The 18,441-nt window shown below is 41.7% G+C and overlaps 1 protein-coding gene across 1 annotated transcript in view; it reads right to left on the reverse strand.

The window, feature by feature from the left end:
* dusp22a (dual specificity phosphatase 22a) overlaps positions 1-18,441 on the reverse strand; it is a 61,763-nt gene that overhangs the window by 13,884 nt on the left and 29,438 nt on the right. Inside the window, exons 3-4 of the mRNA XM_057347538.1 lie at positions 13,336-13,418; positions 2,873-2,922 (exon numbers count right to left, since the gene is read on the reverse strand). Of these exons, the coding sequence (XP_057203521.1) occupies positions 2,873-2,922; positions 13,336-13,418 (133 nt within the window). The remainder of the gene's footprint in view (positions 1-2,872; positions 2,923-13,335; positions 13,419-18,441) is intronic.

An 18,441-nucleotide genomic window follows, 5' to 3' on the forward strand; every position in this document is an offset into this window, starting at 1 on the left:
ATCTGTTGGAATTTGGAAAGTAATATACATCCTAAGGCTACTAAAAAGTTTTTAATATTCTTCACAAATTAAAAACTATGATGAACATTTTCCGGAGACTTCGAGATTTCAGATTTCAAGATTTTTTTGGGAAATATAAAATAAATATAGTAGACTAATGTCTTGGTATAATGATAACCTTTAATTATTTTTGAACTGCAAAATTAATGATTATTTTAATAAGAAAAACAACTTGGACAAAAAGTACCTAATGCTATACTTTCAATTCACTGAACACAATGCAGACAAGGAATTTAAGAATTACATTAAAAAATATATTTAAAAAATACATTTTTTCACTCTATTCAGGTGATCAATCAAAAACAATTACAGGTCTTTACTAGGCTTTAACTTCACAAGAAACATTTTGATTTTATTATGTGTTCAAAATATCAAATCATTACACATTATCATTCCAGAGGGACATAGTCATGTTTCAGCTGAACCTCAGCGGATATATCAAAGAAACTGCTTGATACTAAAAGTGAGTTTTTAAAACGTTCTCATGTTCCTGTCACGGTTCCCTCTGTTTCTCCTCGTGTTTTCCAACTCGGACTTCATTCCCCACGATCCTCCACACTCCATCACCTGTTTCGTGTCTGTAATCATCACACCTGCCCTCATCTGCCTCATCATGGACTTGTATATATTCACACTCTGTGCTCCCCTTCATTGTCTAGTCTCAATTGTAATGTTAATGTAATGCCATATGTTATGTTTCTTCGGCTGTCTTACCCAAACGCTACAAATTAAAAGTGTTTTGCCTGTGGATCTACTCTCGTCTGTATTCCTTGGTAACGTGCCGTTACAGTTCCAAGCAAGGAAATAATTATATTAATAATATTACCACTGTAAAAACAACAGAGTACCATTTGAAAACTGCCCTAGATTCAGGTATGATTGAGAAACATATGATTGCAAAAACCTTCAATGTGCCGATTTCCCAATCTAGCTAACAAAGCAATACTCACAACCCTAAACTGTACTAATTCAGAATGGAAGGCAACTGATTGTTTTATTTAACAGTATGCGCACTTACAATTAGATTTAGATTTACAGATTAGAGTTAGGGGCAGGTTCAGGATTGTTACCTAGTAACCCTACACAGTTATTGTTGTAAATAGTACAAAAAAGATGCAAATGAAGATTATTATAATATAGTCATTATGTCAAAAGAAATTGTTTAGCATATTAACATTAATTTATTTTTTCTAAGAAAAGTTCCATCCTCTTGAAAAAGAATGCCCAACAGTTTAAGGCAATAAAAAAGAGAGAGGAAGAAACACTTATTCTTTTCGATTTCTAAGCAACAGGTTACATATGGTTACAGTGGGGAACACATTTTTGTCATGGATGATTATGAACTTCATTTCGATAAAAATCTGTTTGTGCCACCCATTAAGGAGAGAAGTGGGTGTGATGAAACATCCAGACCGTTATCCTTATTTTAAAGCTGTGAGATTGTGACAGATGAGTTTTAATAGGTCTGGTGGCCAGTGCACAGTTTCCTTCCCTCTGGATTGCATCAGGGGACAGTGTCTCACACTGATAGCACACGTGCATCACCCAAACAGCTATTTGATCTAGAAATGTCAAATGTCATTTTTACAGTGGTTGCTCATATGCAATACATTTTTAAATGATTTCTATACAACATTTGATTTCAAGTGTATGTGAATCTGATCTTTTTATTGTTTGTACACAACAAATGTGTTGCTTTTTGATGGTTCTCTATACCTCATGGCCTAAATAGTCTAAAAACATGCTTTTAATCTTGTCTAAAACTAAGATTCCTATAATGTAACTCCTAATATTTTTTTAAGTCCTAAGTATTTTTTCTGTAGTTTTTTTTCTCGACATTTCTGGATTGTTATTGAATATGTGAAATAATACACAGCAAACAGCTTTAAAGGGAATTCACATTATACTATATATAATATTCTATATATAATATTCATATTCACTATATTTGCATCCACACCAGAGGACGATAACGATAAACGTTATGTTTATTTTAAGCTCGCGTGCTGCATTGTTCCCACTCACTAAAATGAATGTATTGTACATGTATTGTACATGCTGCTAATGCTTTCATTTTCATTCCCAAACGTCTTTTCTCCAAAATATGACAGCAAAGCAGAGCAAAGGCTGGATGCTATTTCTGAAGACTGGAGGTGTTCTCATGTCCGGGATGTACAGTATATATGCCAGCTTACTGAGACTTATAAGTGTAACATCAGTATATAATATCCTGCCGTTAACACACCTTTTCCAACAGCTACAGTCTTTAATTCAGACATAAACCCGCGTCACATTCATCAATAGCCAAACATTAGAGATCCACAACAGTATTAACAGTGTTTTATCATTCATCAGCTGGAAAAAATCTTTCTTTATCATTATAGATGTGATTTGAACCCTGCTATCTCCCAAATGAAGAATAATTTTTAAAACTTTGTTTTTATAGTTATCGTTATGATGTGAACGCCCCTTTTTTTAGCCAGGTACATAAGAACTGTTTTAGATGTACACACGCAATTAGTCGGTACCTGCATGAAACATGCCCACTCAGTGATTAGAACACATGAATGAGGAAAATTCAGCTCTGGTATAATGTTGTGAAAGTGTCTGTCCATAAGCATCATTTCTGTCTATAAGAAAGTCATGTGACTGTGAGGAACAGCAGTAGTTTTCAAATTTCTACACTCAGCAATTCTGAAAAACAACATTTTGTATGCATTGTTATTTTATGTATACATGTTGTCTATGCTCTTCACACATTGCTTGAGAGTCGTGAAATGTTTGTGTGTTGTTCAGTATATTTAGGACTCACAGATTTTGGCTGGAAGCATCAGCTGCATGAATGCACAGATAGGTCTTGTCCTGATGATGAGTTAAACACAAAAATATTATAAATATCTGGAAAACAGCTGAAACAATTCTGTTCAATATTCTGATTAAATACAGTTTCATAAATACACTTTAAAAACCTTTGAATGAATCATTACATGTGTCTGCACTGTTTGCACAGAAGACTTATCCAATATCACATATCACACTTTTCTATTATTCTACGTGTTTACGTCAAATACCATCACAACAAGGCCCAATCCAAAAACATTTGTTCCATAATATAACACATAAATAAAATAGATTTGAACAGTCGAATGTTTCCCACACGATTTTGAGAGACTGTGGTGCTAATGAAGCATATTTGTGACGTCATCACGTTGTGTTTGCGTTTGGTCTAGTCTTGGCACTTGAAATCTGTTTCCCTTCTACTCTCTTATCACATTGTATTGTATTTTAACACAACTGAATGCTATTTTCACATTTTATCTGTTCTGTTCAGTTGTCAGACATAAAACGAGTAAAAAATGGTGACTAAACACGACCCAATAACACCTTGTGTTTAATCCAACCGGCTGTTACATTAACTGCTGCCAAAATCCTGATTTATAAACGCGACATAAATCACCAAACATCTACATTGAAGAGCGGATATATGAGGAGATTTTGCCTATATTACTTGTTAGTCTCATGCAGTGCACAGCCTTTACTGCTGTTACTCTTCTCGTCAATGTGTTGTTGTGTTATGAGCGCTTTTTATTTTAAATGCGAGTGATAGTTTTATTGTAGATCGGGTATAGCGCAGACAATTCGGCGCAAATTCAGAAATATGAGAGAATACACTGTTGCTGTTACACAGAGTTACAGCTACACCGCACCGTAGGGAGGGCGAGAGCTCGCACACATACTCACACCAAGCACATAGAGAAAGGGTGTGTAGGAAATTCTGTTAACCTTTCAGTAAGTCATGATAAACTCGATCAGCCGTCTTCTCTGTCAATAACATCTGTGACTGTTGATGTTTATGTGGAAAGGCAAGTACACGGAGGAATGCATATTGAAAACACCGCCACCTTTTAATTCGTTCACTGTCATGTGTGAGAGAGGTGCTGTCGAGGTGCTGCACGCAACATGAGAGAGAGGGGCGCTGAGCGCTCGCAATTCTACAATGAATTAAGCTGTCTTAAATAGTAAAATAAATATGTAAATGGAAATCATGAAAAATCTATTCATGGTGACCAGTGCTGATAGTGTGGTAGGCCGCGACAAATAAATCAATATGAGAAACAGACAAAACAATGATATGTTGTTATGAGAAGTGTAAAAACATTTTAGTTTGTTTTGAAACTATGGCGGAACAAATTAGACTATGGCAGACCGCCATAATGTAATTAATTAATGGGAAACACTGGAGTTCAAAATCATGTTTTTGAAAATACCCTATGTTCTGTGTATGACACAATTATACTTAAAGAAAGTGTATTGACTACTTGCACTTAGCCTTGTGCCGTACTGTACTTCCATCTTGGAATGATATGGCTCACTATTTCCGGGTTATATTTAGGGGGTTGTTACTGCCTATAAAATGTAGTATTTTAATAAGACTACATTAGTCCATACTTTAACAGTGACAAACCAATCTGAGAAAGCAGTAACTGGTGAATGTTCATTGTTTTCTCACACAGAGGTTTGCTGCAGACATTAACCCACCTAGCGTACAGAAGCCTGAAGTAGACTAGTAAGAGGTATCATACCATAATTCTTTGATTTAACCAAATACAGACTTCAAATACTGCAGTGTTTCATGCGTGTGAGAGAAGGGACATGACAAACACCAGCAACACATTTTTATTAAATGTTTGAATCACAATTGTCATAACATCAAGCCTTCAGAACACAGGCAAGTATAAATTACAGGTTTATTTGCAGTGACGATTTCGAAAACAGCAGTACAAGTTTGGAGAAGAATGCAGAGAGGTGTTATAATTCCAGGTGAGTAGCCACACATACGTATATAGAGTCATGTATACTTGGATTGATTCTTATCTGTCCTTAACATATCATCTATAAACTAGATGATATGGAGACGGAGAACCAGGGAGACCAGGCGAGAAGACATCAATCAAATAAATAAAAAAATCGCATGACTTTTCTGTGATTAATCGCATTGTTAAGTGTAAAATTCAATAATGAATTCAAAAGTAGTGTATTTTTTTAAATGTACTGCTATATGAACAAAAGTGCAATATGATTTGGTGTGCATACACTTTAAACAAACAATGTGCTTTTTTACAACAGTATTTCCTTTACATAGTAGCATTAACAATTTTAACTTAAAATATTTCTTGTAAATCTCAACTTAAACATTAATGTAATCAAATTAATTATAAAACCAAAGCTATCTGCCACTGCCAGGGCATTAACTTTCTGTCTAGTTTGATATAGAAAAACAAGTTATAATGATCATTGATTTTATTGCTTATATAAACTCTCTTTCAACACTTTTTCAACACAAAGTGTAAAGTTTACTGTATTTAAAGCACATCTTTAAAAAACTAAATTATTGAATGCTACTTTTTTCTATATCTTAACAATTCATATAAGGAGAACACAAATCCTTTAATACGAGTGAGTGTTTTCGGCCCGTCCTTTGTTGTTTGATGGACATTATAAACAGAGATCTTTTTATCCTGCTGCCCCTTTAAGAGCGCTCTATACAGATATACGGATCTACAGTAATATACTGTGACGCGTCCATTTTGTTTTCCAGCTGTTAACGTTCATAAAACGGACTATTTTTACATGGACCCTTGCTAATATGGGAATTTAGACGTAATTTTGTGTTTATTTGTCCGTTTCAGAGCAATACGACGTGAAAGAGAACTCAGTATAGTAGTTTGCACTCTGACTCTTTAGTGTTTACTCTACTACTCTCTATGTTTTCTGCATTAGCCTCACGCTGCATACAATACAAATCGTTACACAAATCGTTATCGCTGTTTTGTACCTTAGCCGGGGAAATTTTTGTATTCTGCAGGCTATTGATTTCCTTCTGCTTTATCATCAATAGCATTAAATAAGCCTCTTACACCCGTGCATATTACGTCTTTGTGGGGCGAGGGCACTGATAGATAAGCACATGGCTGAAGGAGGGGAGACGAAATTGAGTGGTTTGTTCTACCAACTCCGCCATTAGGAATAGATTTAAAACGAAATGTCCATGTAAGAGTTCGGAGCCTTCCTGGTTCATGTGCGCGATTCAGCAGTCTTAGGCCAGACCCATGGTTTGTCTGTACGTTTCACAGCCAGTGAGCAACGGACTTTAGAAATAAAATAAAACTTAATGCACGATAAAATAATTGTCGGCTTTAATTAATTAATGCGTTAACGCGATAATCATGTGTCAACTTCCCCAGCCCTAGTTAAAATGTATTTATTTAATTTGACATTAAAATAGCTCTATTCTGCTCATTGTTATTTTTAAAGCAGGTCCAGTGTGAAAGAATGTCTAATTTATTTAAAATTCACTTAGAACACTCAGCAAAAGCAACATCTTTTGCAGTTCACGAGTTCACCTGTGCAGATAATAAAGATGGCAGGTGTAGTAAAGGTATGCGTATTTGGCGTGCTGTCCGGGGAGCGGGCTCCTAGTTCGCCGGTTCCTTCAGAACCCGGTACGCTCTCTCCCCCCAATAGGGTAGAGTGAGCCGAGCTCGGAAACGGCCGAACCCTGAACTCAACCCCCGGAGTCCTGCTAGATATTCGAGTTCAGGGAGAGGAGCCAGGGAGGTGGAAGGATGCTTAATTCTTTAGAGATGGCTTCAGGTAAGATTCCTGGTCTATTTATGTGCTGGTTCGTTTGAGCTGATAGGGTAGAATCGTGATTGCTGATAGCGAACCAGCCGGACTTAATTATATGCTTCGGCTTCTCCCGAACTTTGTTAATAAAACACCATTTCACGAGTTCACCTGTGCAGATAATAAAGATGGCAGGGGTAGTAAAGGTATGCGTATTTGGCGTGCTGTCCGGGGAGTGGGCTCCGAGCTCACCGGTTCCTTCCGAACCCGGTATGCTATCTCCCCCCAATAGGGGAGAGTGCGCCGAGCTCGGAAACGGCCGAACCCAGAACTCACCCCACAAAGCGCATGTAAACGCTGGACAGCAGCCGGGTAGCGCATACACCATGACGCTATATTTGAGGCTTCCTGGATGGTGGCTTGCATTCACCAAGGGGCCTGATGGTACAGGCGTTGCTGTGGCCGCTGGATTTGTGGAGCTCCTGTAAGTTGGGGGTCTGCTGTGATCGTGGATCGAGATTCTGCGGGGTCGCTGATGCTATTAAGTTGTTGATTTATTATTGCTGGGTCGTCTGGAGGGGGGTTGGAAGGGAATTGTGTCTGCTGCGGCAGAGCATGAGTTGGAAGCACGGGCCCCTGTGGAGGCGGTCGCTGCGGCGAAACTAGCTTCATCATGCATGGTGTTGTTGTGGCAGAGCTTGGGTTGGAAGCACGGGCCCCTGAGGGGGCGGTCGCTGCAGCGATACTGGCTTCCTTGCTTGGGGGGGGTTGGGAAGGGGTGGAGGAAAGACGTTCTGCGGCGGCAGAGTGAGGGATGAAGCACGGGCCCCTGCGGGGGCGGTCGCGTGTTGCGATGCTGGCTTCTGGGGAAGGGCATGGGGGAAAGGGATCATGCAAGGGAACTTACTTGGGGGAAGGAAAGACGTTATGCAGCGGCAGAGTGAGGGATGAAGCACGGGCCCCTGCGGAGGGGGGGTCGCGTGTTGCGATGCTGGCTTCTGGAAAAGCGGATGGACTAAAGGGATCATGCAAGGGAACTTACTTTGGGGGAAGGAAAGACTTTCTGCAGCGGCAGAGTGAGGGATGAAGCATGGGCCCCTGCAGGGGTGGTCGCGTGTTGCGATGCTGGCTTCTGGGGAAGGGCATGGGGGAAAGGGATCATGCAAGGGAACTTACTTGGGGGGAAGGAAAGACGTTCTGCAGCGGCAGAGTGAGGGATGAAGCACAGGCCCCTGAGGGGGGCGGTCGCGTGTTGCGATGCTGGCTTCAGGGGAAGGGCATGGGGGAAAGGAAGTGGGTTGGAGGAGGCAATTACTTAGGGGGGGAGGAGGTTGGCTGCGGCAGAGCATGGGCGGGAGCACAGGCCCCTGCATTGCTGGCTTCTGAGGAGTTGGTGTCTGCTGCGGCAGAGCTGCTAAACGATTCGGGTGATGAGGGTCCGGTGTGCTTCCTTGATGAGGGTGTGGTCTGTCTGGATGTAACTTTTGAAAGCGTCGGAAGACCAATGGCCGAGCGCTTGGATCTGGGACTGTGAACGGCCCTTTTGGGCAGCTGTGGTTGCCGTGCCAATGCGGAACGAATGGCTGGAAAATAGATCTGCTGGGATACCTGCATGGAGCAAAACGGATTCAAGATGTTTTTGGAACCAGAAGTGTGTAGCAGGTTGATTTGAGTCTTCTACGAAGAGAGGGTCGGATGGAGATTTAGCTTGTGATGTTCTGAAGTGGAGGTATGCCAATAAGGTTTGGAATGGCTGGATTGGGGATTGAAGCGTGAAGATGAAGATGGAATGACCTCTTCTGGCTTGATCCGTCTTGCTTCGTTTAATTAAAAACGAGATGGTTTCTGAATCGAGCACTGACAAATCCTAAATGTTAGGGTGAACTGAAGAATTGAAGTTGGACGTAATGGTGAATTCCGATCCTCTGAGAAATCCAAAGAACGCCAGGATGAACATGGCATCGAGTGTGTGCGCGGTATGCTTGGAATGGTAGCCTCTGCGGAGAGTGGTAATGCATTTTGTCAGTACTTCTAAGGTAATTGGTTGTCTGGCGTCTCGGTGGGTGGGTTGGGCTCTCTCGATGCCCTTGATGAGCATGGATGTTTGAGAACTGGCTATGGCTCGGGAAGGTGCATTGTAAATTAACTTGTGAAAAAATTGGATCCCGCTTAAATACCTTTTGATAGAACTTGCTTGGAGATTTTTAATTGTGTTGAGGAAAGAGATGAATGACGTAATGGAGAGGAGAGAGAAATCTGGGAAGGGGATGTTGTACGTGTTGCGAAACGTTTTGAAGTTCCTCCATGCCGTGAGGTATGAAAGTAGGGATACAGCTTGGATGATTGAGTTGAATGAGGCCTCTATCAGAGTTTTAAGAGGGTGATTTAATTGAATGTCAAATCCGAATAGGGAGGGACGGGCGTTGGTATTGGGTCTGCATCTGGCGCCAGCAACCTGAATTTCTGAAATGAGAAACGGGAAAGGCGTCAGCTATCTGTTTTTTTTTTGCTCCTTGGACATGTTTGGCCGTCAGAATGAACTGGTCGCACGCTGAGATCCAAATGAAGCGTCTTAGCAAAGGGATTAAGGCAGGTGCGTGGGAGCGGCCATTATTGATGCAGTGTACCATAGCTTTGTTGTCACAATGAACCATGATGCTGGAGGTGGACCATTCTTTTCCCCATAAATAGGCCGCCACGACTAACGGGTACAGCTCGAAAAGTGCTGATGACACGAGGGGCTGTGGTAAACTTGTAAGCTGGGGAGACCATGTAGACGCGAACCAGCGACCTTGGTAAAATACCCCGAAACCGACGGAAGGAGCTAAGTCTGTGAATAAGCGTATGTCGACGGGGAGAGAGATCATGTCATTGTAAAAAAAAGAGATTCCATCATTTGAGGAATTTAATCCATAGACTGAGCTCGTCGCGGCACAAGCATGAGGGGAGGATGCGAGGGAAAGGAGATGCCTAACAAATGGGCGACCTTGCGGGATGATGCGCATCGCGAAGTTCAGGTGGCCGAGAATTGATAATAGCTCGCGTTTAGAACAATGCGGTGTGTCTATGAGGGAGGAAGCGATCAAAATTGTCCTATCGATTTTTTCCTTGGGCAAGGAAGCTTGGAATTTGACCGTATCTAGCTTGATGCCTAGAAATTCGATGGACGTGCTGGGTCCTGAAGTTTTTTCGGGTACGATAGGGGAAAGTATTCACAAGCTTTGCGAGTACTTCTTGGACTTTGAAAAGATGTGCTGCTGGGATGGATTCTGGTAGGTGGATGAGGTAAGGAATGGCGTAGTTGTTAGAGAGAATCCAACAGATTGCCTCTGACAACATGTCAAAAATCTTTGGACTGCTTCTGCATCCGAAGGTGAGGCTGACGGAAAAGTAAAATTTGTCGCGCCAACGAATGCAGAAGAGTGCCAAAAAAAGTTTGTTTGTATCGGCATTACTTTGAAAGCGGACGTGATGTCGACCTTAGCCAGCCAGGCGCCACGTCCAGCCATTTTGATCAGCGTGATGGCTTGCTCGACGTCTTGATAATGTAACGAGAATTCTTTGAGCGGGATTAGGCTATTAATGCTTGGGAAGGGGGAGCCGTGTGGGGATGAAAGATTGAATATTAGCCGCTTTTTTCCCGAAAACGTTCGCGTTGGGCTGACGCGGAAAACTGTAAATGGTGGGGCGGTAAAGGGGCCGATCATGAATTTATCGTCGATCTCTTTTTTGATGAAGCGATCGACGATGTCAGGCTCTGTGAGCGTGGAATGGAGATTGGGGCAAATAAGGCTGTGAGAGAGGGTGCTCGCGACGCCGGGGTCGAAACCTGTTGAAAACCCAGTCAGAAGGTATTCTGTGAAAGCATGATCGGGGTGGTGCCGTAATTCGGAGGATAAATGCAACACATTGACAGGAGCCCATAAATAATTGTTAGAATTTTTATTGGCATTTTTGTGCACTGGGCACACTATGCGGACATGGGCGCCACCACAATAATTGCAGACGTGCAGCACACGTCGTGCTCTCGGGTGTTGGTGCCTCCTGACGTGGCTGGGTGGGCTTGCCGATTTAGCAGGCGCAGAACGTGGGCGGTGGAGACGGGGGAGGCGAGGCCTGGCGAGGGGAGATGGCGGGGGTGATGAGGGGACAAGCTGTGGTGCTGTGTGCCACTGAGCGACACACGGCGCAAGAAAAATTTTAGCACCCCAAAAAAAACCCTGTTGTGTAGCTCAGTGTCCAGTGCTCCCCAGTAGGGGCACTGGTTCCACTGAGGTACCCTTGATTGCGCATTTTGCCAAAAACAAATGGAGGTAAGTGTAAAAGTGCGTCCCCCTGTGGCGAGATAGTCGCCGAGCTCACGCCTCCTGTGAGGGAAATTCGTGCAAATGACCTCTGTGTAGCGTAAGAAAGCAACAGTGAATTCTGGGAAGGACAAAATGCGAGGGTGACTATGTGACGTGTTCTTTACAGTGAATGAGAGGTCGCCGTACGTTATCTGACGATCGACTGATGGGGGTGAGAGTGGTGACAATAATTGAAATAAATCTATGTCCGCACATGCTAATATCTGCGTCCTGATGTTGTTGGATACGGGGGGAGGTTCCAGAACCGGAGCGTTGGAAGGCATCGGCATGGGAGCTGCGGATGCCAATGAATGCAGAGGGCGAGCCTGTGGCAGAGAGGGGAAGGTGGGAAAGGCGTCCGCTGGAGTGGCTAGCAGAGCCAGCATCATGCTAGTAGTGGCTTCCATGCTCGCGTTGGGCAGTGCCGCTGGCCACGGGCTTGTGGCTGGGGCTTGAGAGAGGGGTAAAATGGGAAATTTCCTGTAACCGCTGTTGGAGGCCAGCTCAAGTTGTACTTGCGGTTGTAGTACGTGTGTGCAGGCAATGGTTCATCTGCATCTCTGAGCTGGAAGTCAGCGGGTGTCTGTAGCTGCTTGTCTGGGGCGCGGCCCAGACTTGCTGATGGCCTGCTGTGGCGGCCTGGGGGTGGTAAGCCTTGCCTTGCCACGGAGGAGGCAAGCCCTGACTGGGCTCGAAGCGATCCTTGTGCCTGGTACGAGTCCTCTGCTACTGTTGGCTGTAAAGCGGAGAATGTAGGCCTCTGATTGGATGGAGAGGTAGAGACCGTACAGCTAGGCCTTGTTCATGCACCTGCTGATGGTGACGTCCTGATTGGACAAAGCCGTTTGAAGGCTGGCGATGGTCCACTTCCCGATGGCTGGGATGGCGCCGAAGCGTACGACGATGCTGGCGAGGGAGGAGGATGCCTGGTTGGGCGCGGTGAGGAAGTGCAACGGCGCTTCGATGTGCATTTTTTAGCCTGGTGAGGCTGGTGGCCTTGTGTTGAAGCCGCGGGCTCGATTTCGGCATCCTTTCCCGGAGTTGGAACGCTGAGGGGCGCTCGAGTTTGCCGGAGTATCCTGCTCGATAAAGCTATCGCTGGCGATTGATGTCGAAGTATCAAACATGTTTAATCCTTTAGAGATGGCTTCAGGTAAGATTCCTGGTCTATTTATGTGCTGGTTCGTTTGAGCTGATAGGGTAGAGTCGTGATTGCTGATAGCGAACCAGCCGGACTTAATTATATGCTCCGGCTTCTCCCGAACTTTGTTAATAAAACATCATTCATTGTATGGTATAATTTTACTGTCATTGAACATGTATAAAATATCATGAATGAATTGGGAACACGTTATTAAGAAGGACAGAGATGGACTGCTGCAAGGTGCATAGGCCTACATATATTTAGTTATTTAGGAGTCGAGTAAACATTTGTAAAATGTATTAAGTAAATCAATAAAATCTGGAACTGGTTGTGCAAGTAGTCCATTGTTTAATTTTACCTCACATTTTTTTAATTGCAATGACAATTATGCATTTTGTCTGCAATCTCTATTCAGTTTCAGGTATCTTAAAGGCTCTCCCAGTTTATCTCTTTATTTGAACTGAATCTTGCATAATCTTAACATTTGAAAACTCATTGTACTCAATCATCTATTTTCTGAGGTCTCTGAGTACTGTAACGTTTCTCATTGCAGAACTATAATATTAAGATTGAAATCTTGTTCATGAATTACTTTCTCAAGAGATTAGGAGGTTGTGTCCCCTCACCCACTTCGGTGCTCAGCAAATTTCAAAGCTATTTAAAGGGTCTCAAAACAGATGATGAATTTTAAATCAGTCCATCGCTCTCAACAGTTACAGAATATCACTGCTGCCCCCTGCTGCTCATGAATGTTGTAAATCAGCAACTTTTATTCAACAGTCCTGCAAGTTCTCACTTGTGACCCTTGACATCCACCCTGATCAAACACATCTGAACAATTGAATCAAGATCTTCCAGATTACTAGAATATTACAGGTGGGTGAGTTGGATCAGGGTTGAAGCTAAACTCTCAGCTATAAATAAACCATTTAAAACCCTCAGATTAAGCCTGACAAAAGACTACAATATGAAAGGTACTTTCATATTGTAGTCATTTGTAGTGCTTTATGTATGAACATTTATTTCACATTCATATGCAATGCCTGTGGAAATACTCTGAGGTACTCTGTGTTAATACTCTGAGCTTTACTCTGTGTAGTATGGAGCAGTTATGTTGCCTCGTACACTATTGTCTCTGTAAGAGCATATAATTCATACCTCTAATACAGGCTTGGCATTGTTGCACACAGAGAGGATGTGGGTGATGCCTTGACGAGACAGATTTTCTCTATTCTCTGAGTCTGTGTATGGAAACATTTAACAACAACAGTGTTATAAGCATTTACACACAAAGCTGTCAGAATAAAGACGTCCATTGTCCTGCATGTGCAAAGTTTTAGAAAAGATGTCACATAAAAGCTGAGCTTGACGCCATGGTCACACAAGACTTTCAGAATGTGACATTTCTACATAAAGCCTTGTGGATATAGACAGCAGAAAAAAAATACTTCTGGGGCTTTTTTTCACACATCACAGATCATATAAAAAAGGAAGCAAAAACATTGAGGGAGAAGTCACATGCCAAAGTTTCACACTTTGGCTTGTTCACAATGCTGACCATACAATGTTTATGCAATAATAAAAAAATATGTTCTACAAACAACACTAATGATGCAAACAATATAAAGAGTATGCGATTAAAAGCCATACATATAACAGATTTATATCTACATGAGGGTAAGGAAATTATGTGGTAAATTTCACTTTCCTGTAAACTCTTCCTTTAAAAGGATAGTTCACCCAAAAATTTAAATTCCGTTATGAATTACTCAACCTCAAGTTGTTTCAAATCTGTATACATTTTTTTTGTTATGTGGAACACAAAGATAGATATTTGAAAGAATGTTAGCCACTGACATTTCTGGGGCACCATTGACTACCGTTAAAATTGTTGTGTTAAATTCTTCAAAATATTTTCTTTTGTGTTAAACATAGAAAGAATAATTATTTATACTATGGTAGTCAATGATGCCCCAGAAATCTCAGCTGCTAATATTCTTCCAAATATCTTACTTTGTGTACAATCAAATGTGTACAATCAAACAAAGAAATGTATACAGGTTTGGAACAACTTGAGGGTGAGTAATTCATGTTCAAAAATGATTTTTGGGTGAACTATATGGTGTTTTTGTAACTCGTGACTTTCCTTTTCCTAAAAACATGTACTTAAAAAAAACCTATGTTTCTTAAATAGACATACAGTGCCTTGCAAAAGTTTTCATCCCCCTTCATTTTATTCACATTTTGTTATGCTGCTGCTTATCTTAAACTACTTTAAATTATTAAGCAGAGCAGTGCAGTGTTGGCTTGCTCACCGGGAGACTGCATTTATTTATTTATTTATTCATTTATTTATTAGATATTATTTATTATAATGATCTTGCTTGGTCTATAAACACCATGCACTGTGCTGTGTTTTACCTTTCTGTGTTTTTCTTATTTGCTCCTGTAAAGCTGCTTTGGAACAATGCACATTGTGAAAAGCGCTATATAAATAAAATTGAATTGAATTGAATTGAATTTAAATTATTATTATTTTTACATTAATCTACACTTTATGCACAATAATGACAAAACAAAAACAGATTTTTGACAGCTTTGCAAATTTATTCAAGTACATTGCATAAGTATTCTCAGTCAATGGTTAAAGCACCTTTACAGACTCAAATCTTTTTGGGTATGATGTGATAAGCTTTACACATCTGCATTTGGCAATTTTATGCCATTCTTCTCCTCAGATCCTCTCAAACTCTGTCAGGTTGGATAGAGATCATCAGTAGACAGACATTTTCAGGTTTCTACAGAGATGTTCAGTTGAGTTCAAGCTCAAGCACTAGCTGGGCCACTCAAGGACATAGACAGAGTTGTCCATAAGCCACTCTTGCATTGTTTTAGCTGTGTGCTTAGGATCATTGTCATGTTGGAGAATGAACCTTCTGCCCTGTCCGAGGTTCTAAATGTTCTGGGTTAGGTTTTCATGATCATTATCTCTGTATTTTGTGCCGTTGAGCTTTTGTTCTACTCTGACAAATGCCCCAGTCCCTAAAGCTGAAAAACACCCCCACATCATGATGCTGTTTCTACCACACTTTACTGTTGAAATGGTAGTGTACAGGTGTTGAGCAGTGCTTGATTTTCTCCAGACATGATACATTAAACAGATTCATCAGACCAGAAAATCTTGTTTCTGACAGTTTGAAAGATTTGTTGAAGTACGTTTTTGCATATTTGAAGTTTCCATCTGTCTTCACTGAGCAAAGGCTTGGCCACTGGCCACTCGGCCATAAAGCCCAGATTGGTGGAATGTTGCAGTGATGTTTGTCCTTCTGTACATTTCTCCCTTCTCCATATATGATCATGGAGCTCAACCAGAGTGATCATCAGCTTCTTGGTCACTACTCTAACCAAGACCCTTCTCCATCGATGGCTCAGTTTGGACAGGAGGTCAGCTCAAGATAGAGATCTGGTGGTTCCAAACCGCTTTCATTGAGGATAAATGGAGGCTACATGTTTCTGTGAACCTTCAATACATCAGATTTTTTTCAGGAGTCTTCCAGATCTGTGTCTTGATATAATCCTGTCTCAGAGCTCTACTGGCAGTTCTTTTGACCTCATGTCTTTGTTTTTACTTTGATATGCATTTTCAGCTGTTGCACCTTTTATTGAGAGGTATGTGCAGCTCCAAATCATACTTATTCAATTGAATTTGCCACAGGTTAACTCCACTCGAAGTGTAGAAACATCAACAAGCAAAACTAATGCTGCTGAGCTAAATTTCAAGTGCCCCAGAAAAGGGTATGAATACTAATGAAATGTACTTATATTATTTATAAATTTGCAAAGTTGTCACAAACTAGGCTTGTTGCGATAGTCAGTGTTACCAGTGACAAACAGTGTTTAACCCGCCTACCGTTTACATCACTTGCCCACCGCGGCACCGTCGTTTTTAAGTTTTATAGCAATAAAGCACAGTGGCTACAATAACGCGTCAGAACGCATCTTCTCAATTTATTGTAAGCGGAACAAGTGTCACAGTGAATGTCAGCAGTAGGTGTCAGATTTCATTTATCAAGTGAGGAGAGTGAGGCGAGCTAACGGACAAAACGATGGCGGAAGATTTGGTTTCAAAGCGAAATGCAAAAAGTGCCTATTTGGAAATATTTTGGATTTAAACCCAATGCCAACAGGGAACCTGAAAACGTTAATGAGGCAACAAGTAAACTTTGCCTGATGAAGGTGGCAGTATCCGGAGGTAACACTTCGAATTTACACGCACACCTTCAAACGCACCACAAAAATGTGGCAGCCAAAATGGGTCCCGCATCAAAAATCTACCGTTTTTTATTTGTTTGTTGCACGATGTGTATTCGTCTTGTTGATTATGGCGTTAGAAGTTGGACAAAACTATGTGAGCGTGTAAACACAGCGCGCAAGCAGATTACAGCTGCGTGGGCACACTGAAAATGCTCGCGCGTAAAATGTAAACCTGTAGAGATCGCAAATCTCTAACTTGAACACAAAACCAAGATTGTACACGTAAATCAAGACTTACGAGGGGAAATAACAAACCCCCCGAGTCAAAGCAGTCGCTCGCGCACAGTATTGACTACACGCGCAAGTGCTACTCTATGCGCGCTCGAGCTGGGATTCTTCACGCGCGCGAGTCATTTTGACTTTTGGCACTAAGGGGGCGGGACACTGTGATTTTTTGACAACAAATGCCATTGGCCCTGCTCCTTTCTGGAACTCCCGTTGTGATTGGCTGTTGCTTAACTACAAAAAGGTGACCACTGGTAATGCACATTTGCTATGTCTGAATGCAGAGTGGAAGTGCTTTCACATAAATAGATTTTTTGTTATATTAACCCAGTGTTTCTAATAAATCTCCTTACTGCACACATTCATTTTCCTGCATTTGGGCCAACATATAAAATATTACTTAATGTGAATTCCTTAGATCCTATTTTCCCCAATTTCCTGCCATCTCTCCTGTTCTGTCATCGACTTGAGGGCGGCAGCAACAGCCAATCACAACGGGAGTTCCAGAAAGGAGCAGGGCCAATGGCATTTGTTGTCACAAAATCGCAGTGTCCCCGCCCCCTTAGTGCCAAAAGTCAAAATACTGTGCGCGAGCGACTGCTTTGACTCGGGGGTTTGTTATTTCCCATCGTAAGTCTTGATTTACGTGCACAATCTTGGTTTTTGTGTTCAAGTTAGAGATTTGCGATCTCTACAGGTTTACATTTTACGCGCGAGGGTTTTCAGTGTGCCCGCGCAGCTGTAATCTGCTTGCGCGCTGTGTTTACATGCACACATAGTTTTGTCCAAATTCTAACGCCATAGTTGATAAAGGCACCTTATTTAACGTGACGTTTTTTTTTATTCGTTCGTTTCTTATATGATGGTTGCACGATGTGTGCAGTGATTTTTCGTTTTGTTGATAAAGGAACCTTATTTAACGTGACGTTTTTTTATATCCGTTCGTTTCTTATTTGATGGTTGCACGATGTGTGCAGTGGTTATTCGTTTTGTTGATAAAGGCACTTTATTTAACTTGAGAATGTTTTTAAAATAACTTCTTAACAGTTTTTTTTTTGGTGTGTGTGGAGTGATTATTCGTTTTGCAATAAAGGTGTGTGTAATATAAGCGAGTGTCATACTGTTTTGTCTATTTTTATTAAGAAAAATAATGAACTCATCATGAATTCAAGCAAATGCCGCTGAATTGCCGCTAATTTAAGTGAAACTTATGGCTTCTATTCCTATTATTGTTACTTGCACCTCATGTCATATGTTTAGCTTAGCCTTCTCTGTCAGCTGCGAGGGTTTTATATGCGATAAATGCAGGGAAATAGTTAGGCTGACAGAGAAGATCTTAGAATTAGAGTCTCGCATCCAATCTTTATCTGAGGATAGTAAGAGTTTAACGACGATAGAAAACACTTTGGATGCGAGCAACATTAGCGCACACAGCTCGGTTCCGGTTGAAAATCCTCCGCAGCTGGGAAACTTCGTGACTGTGAGACGGCGTAGTCGCAGGACAAAACATCACTCGACCGTTCCGATTACAGTCTCGAACAGGTTTGCCCCGCTCAGTGACGCACCGACTGAGAAACCTGCTGAAAGTGCCCTAGTTATCGGTGATTCTATTGTTCGGAACGTTAACATAGAGGCACCAGCCACCATAGTCCAATGTTTACCGGGAGCCAGAGCGCCTGACATCAAGTCAAATTTAAATGTGCTGGCTAAGGCTAATCGTAAATT

The sequence above is a fragment of the Triplophysa rosa genome, linkage group LG12 (genome assembly GCF_024868665.1).
Source record: "Triplophysa rosa linkage group LG12, Trosa_1v2, whole genome shotgun sequence".
In the NCBI taxonomy this organism is placed as follows: Eukaryota; Metazoa; Chordata; class Actinopteri; order Cypriniformes; family Nemacheilidae; genus Triplophysa; species Triplophysa rosa.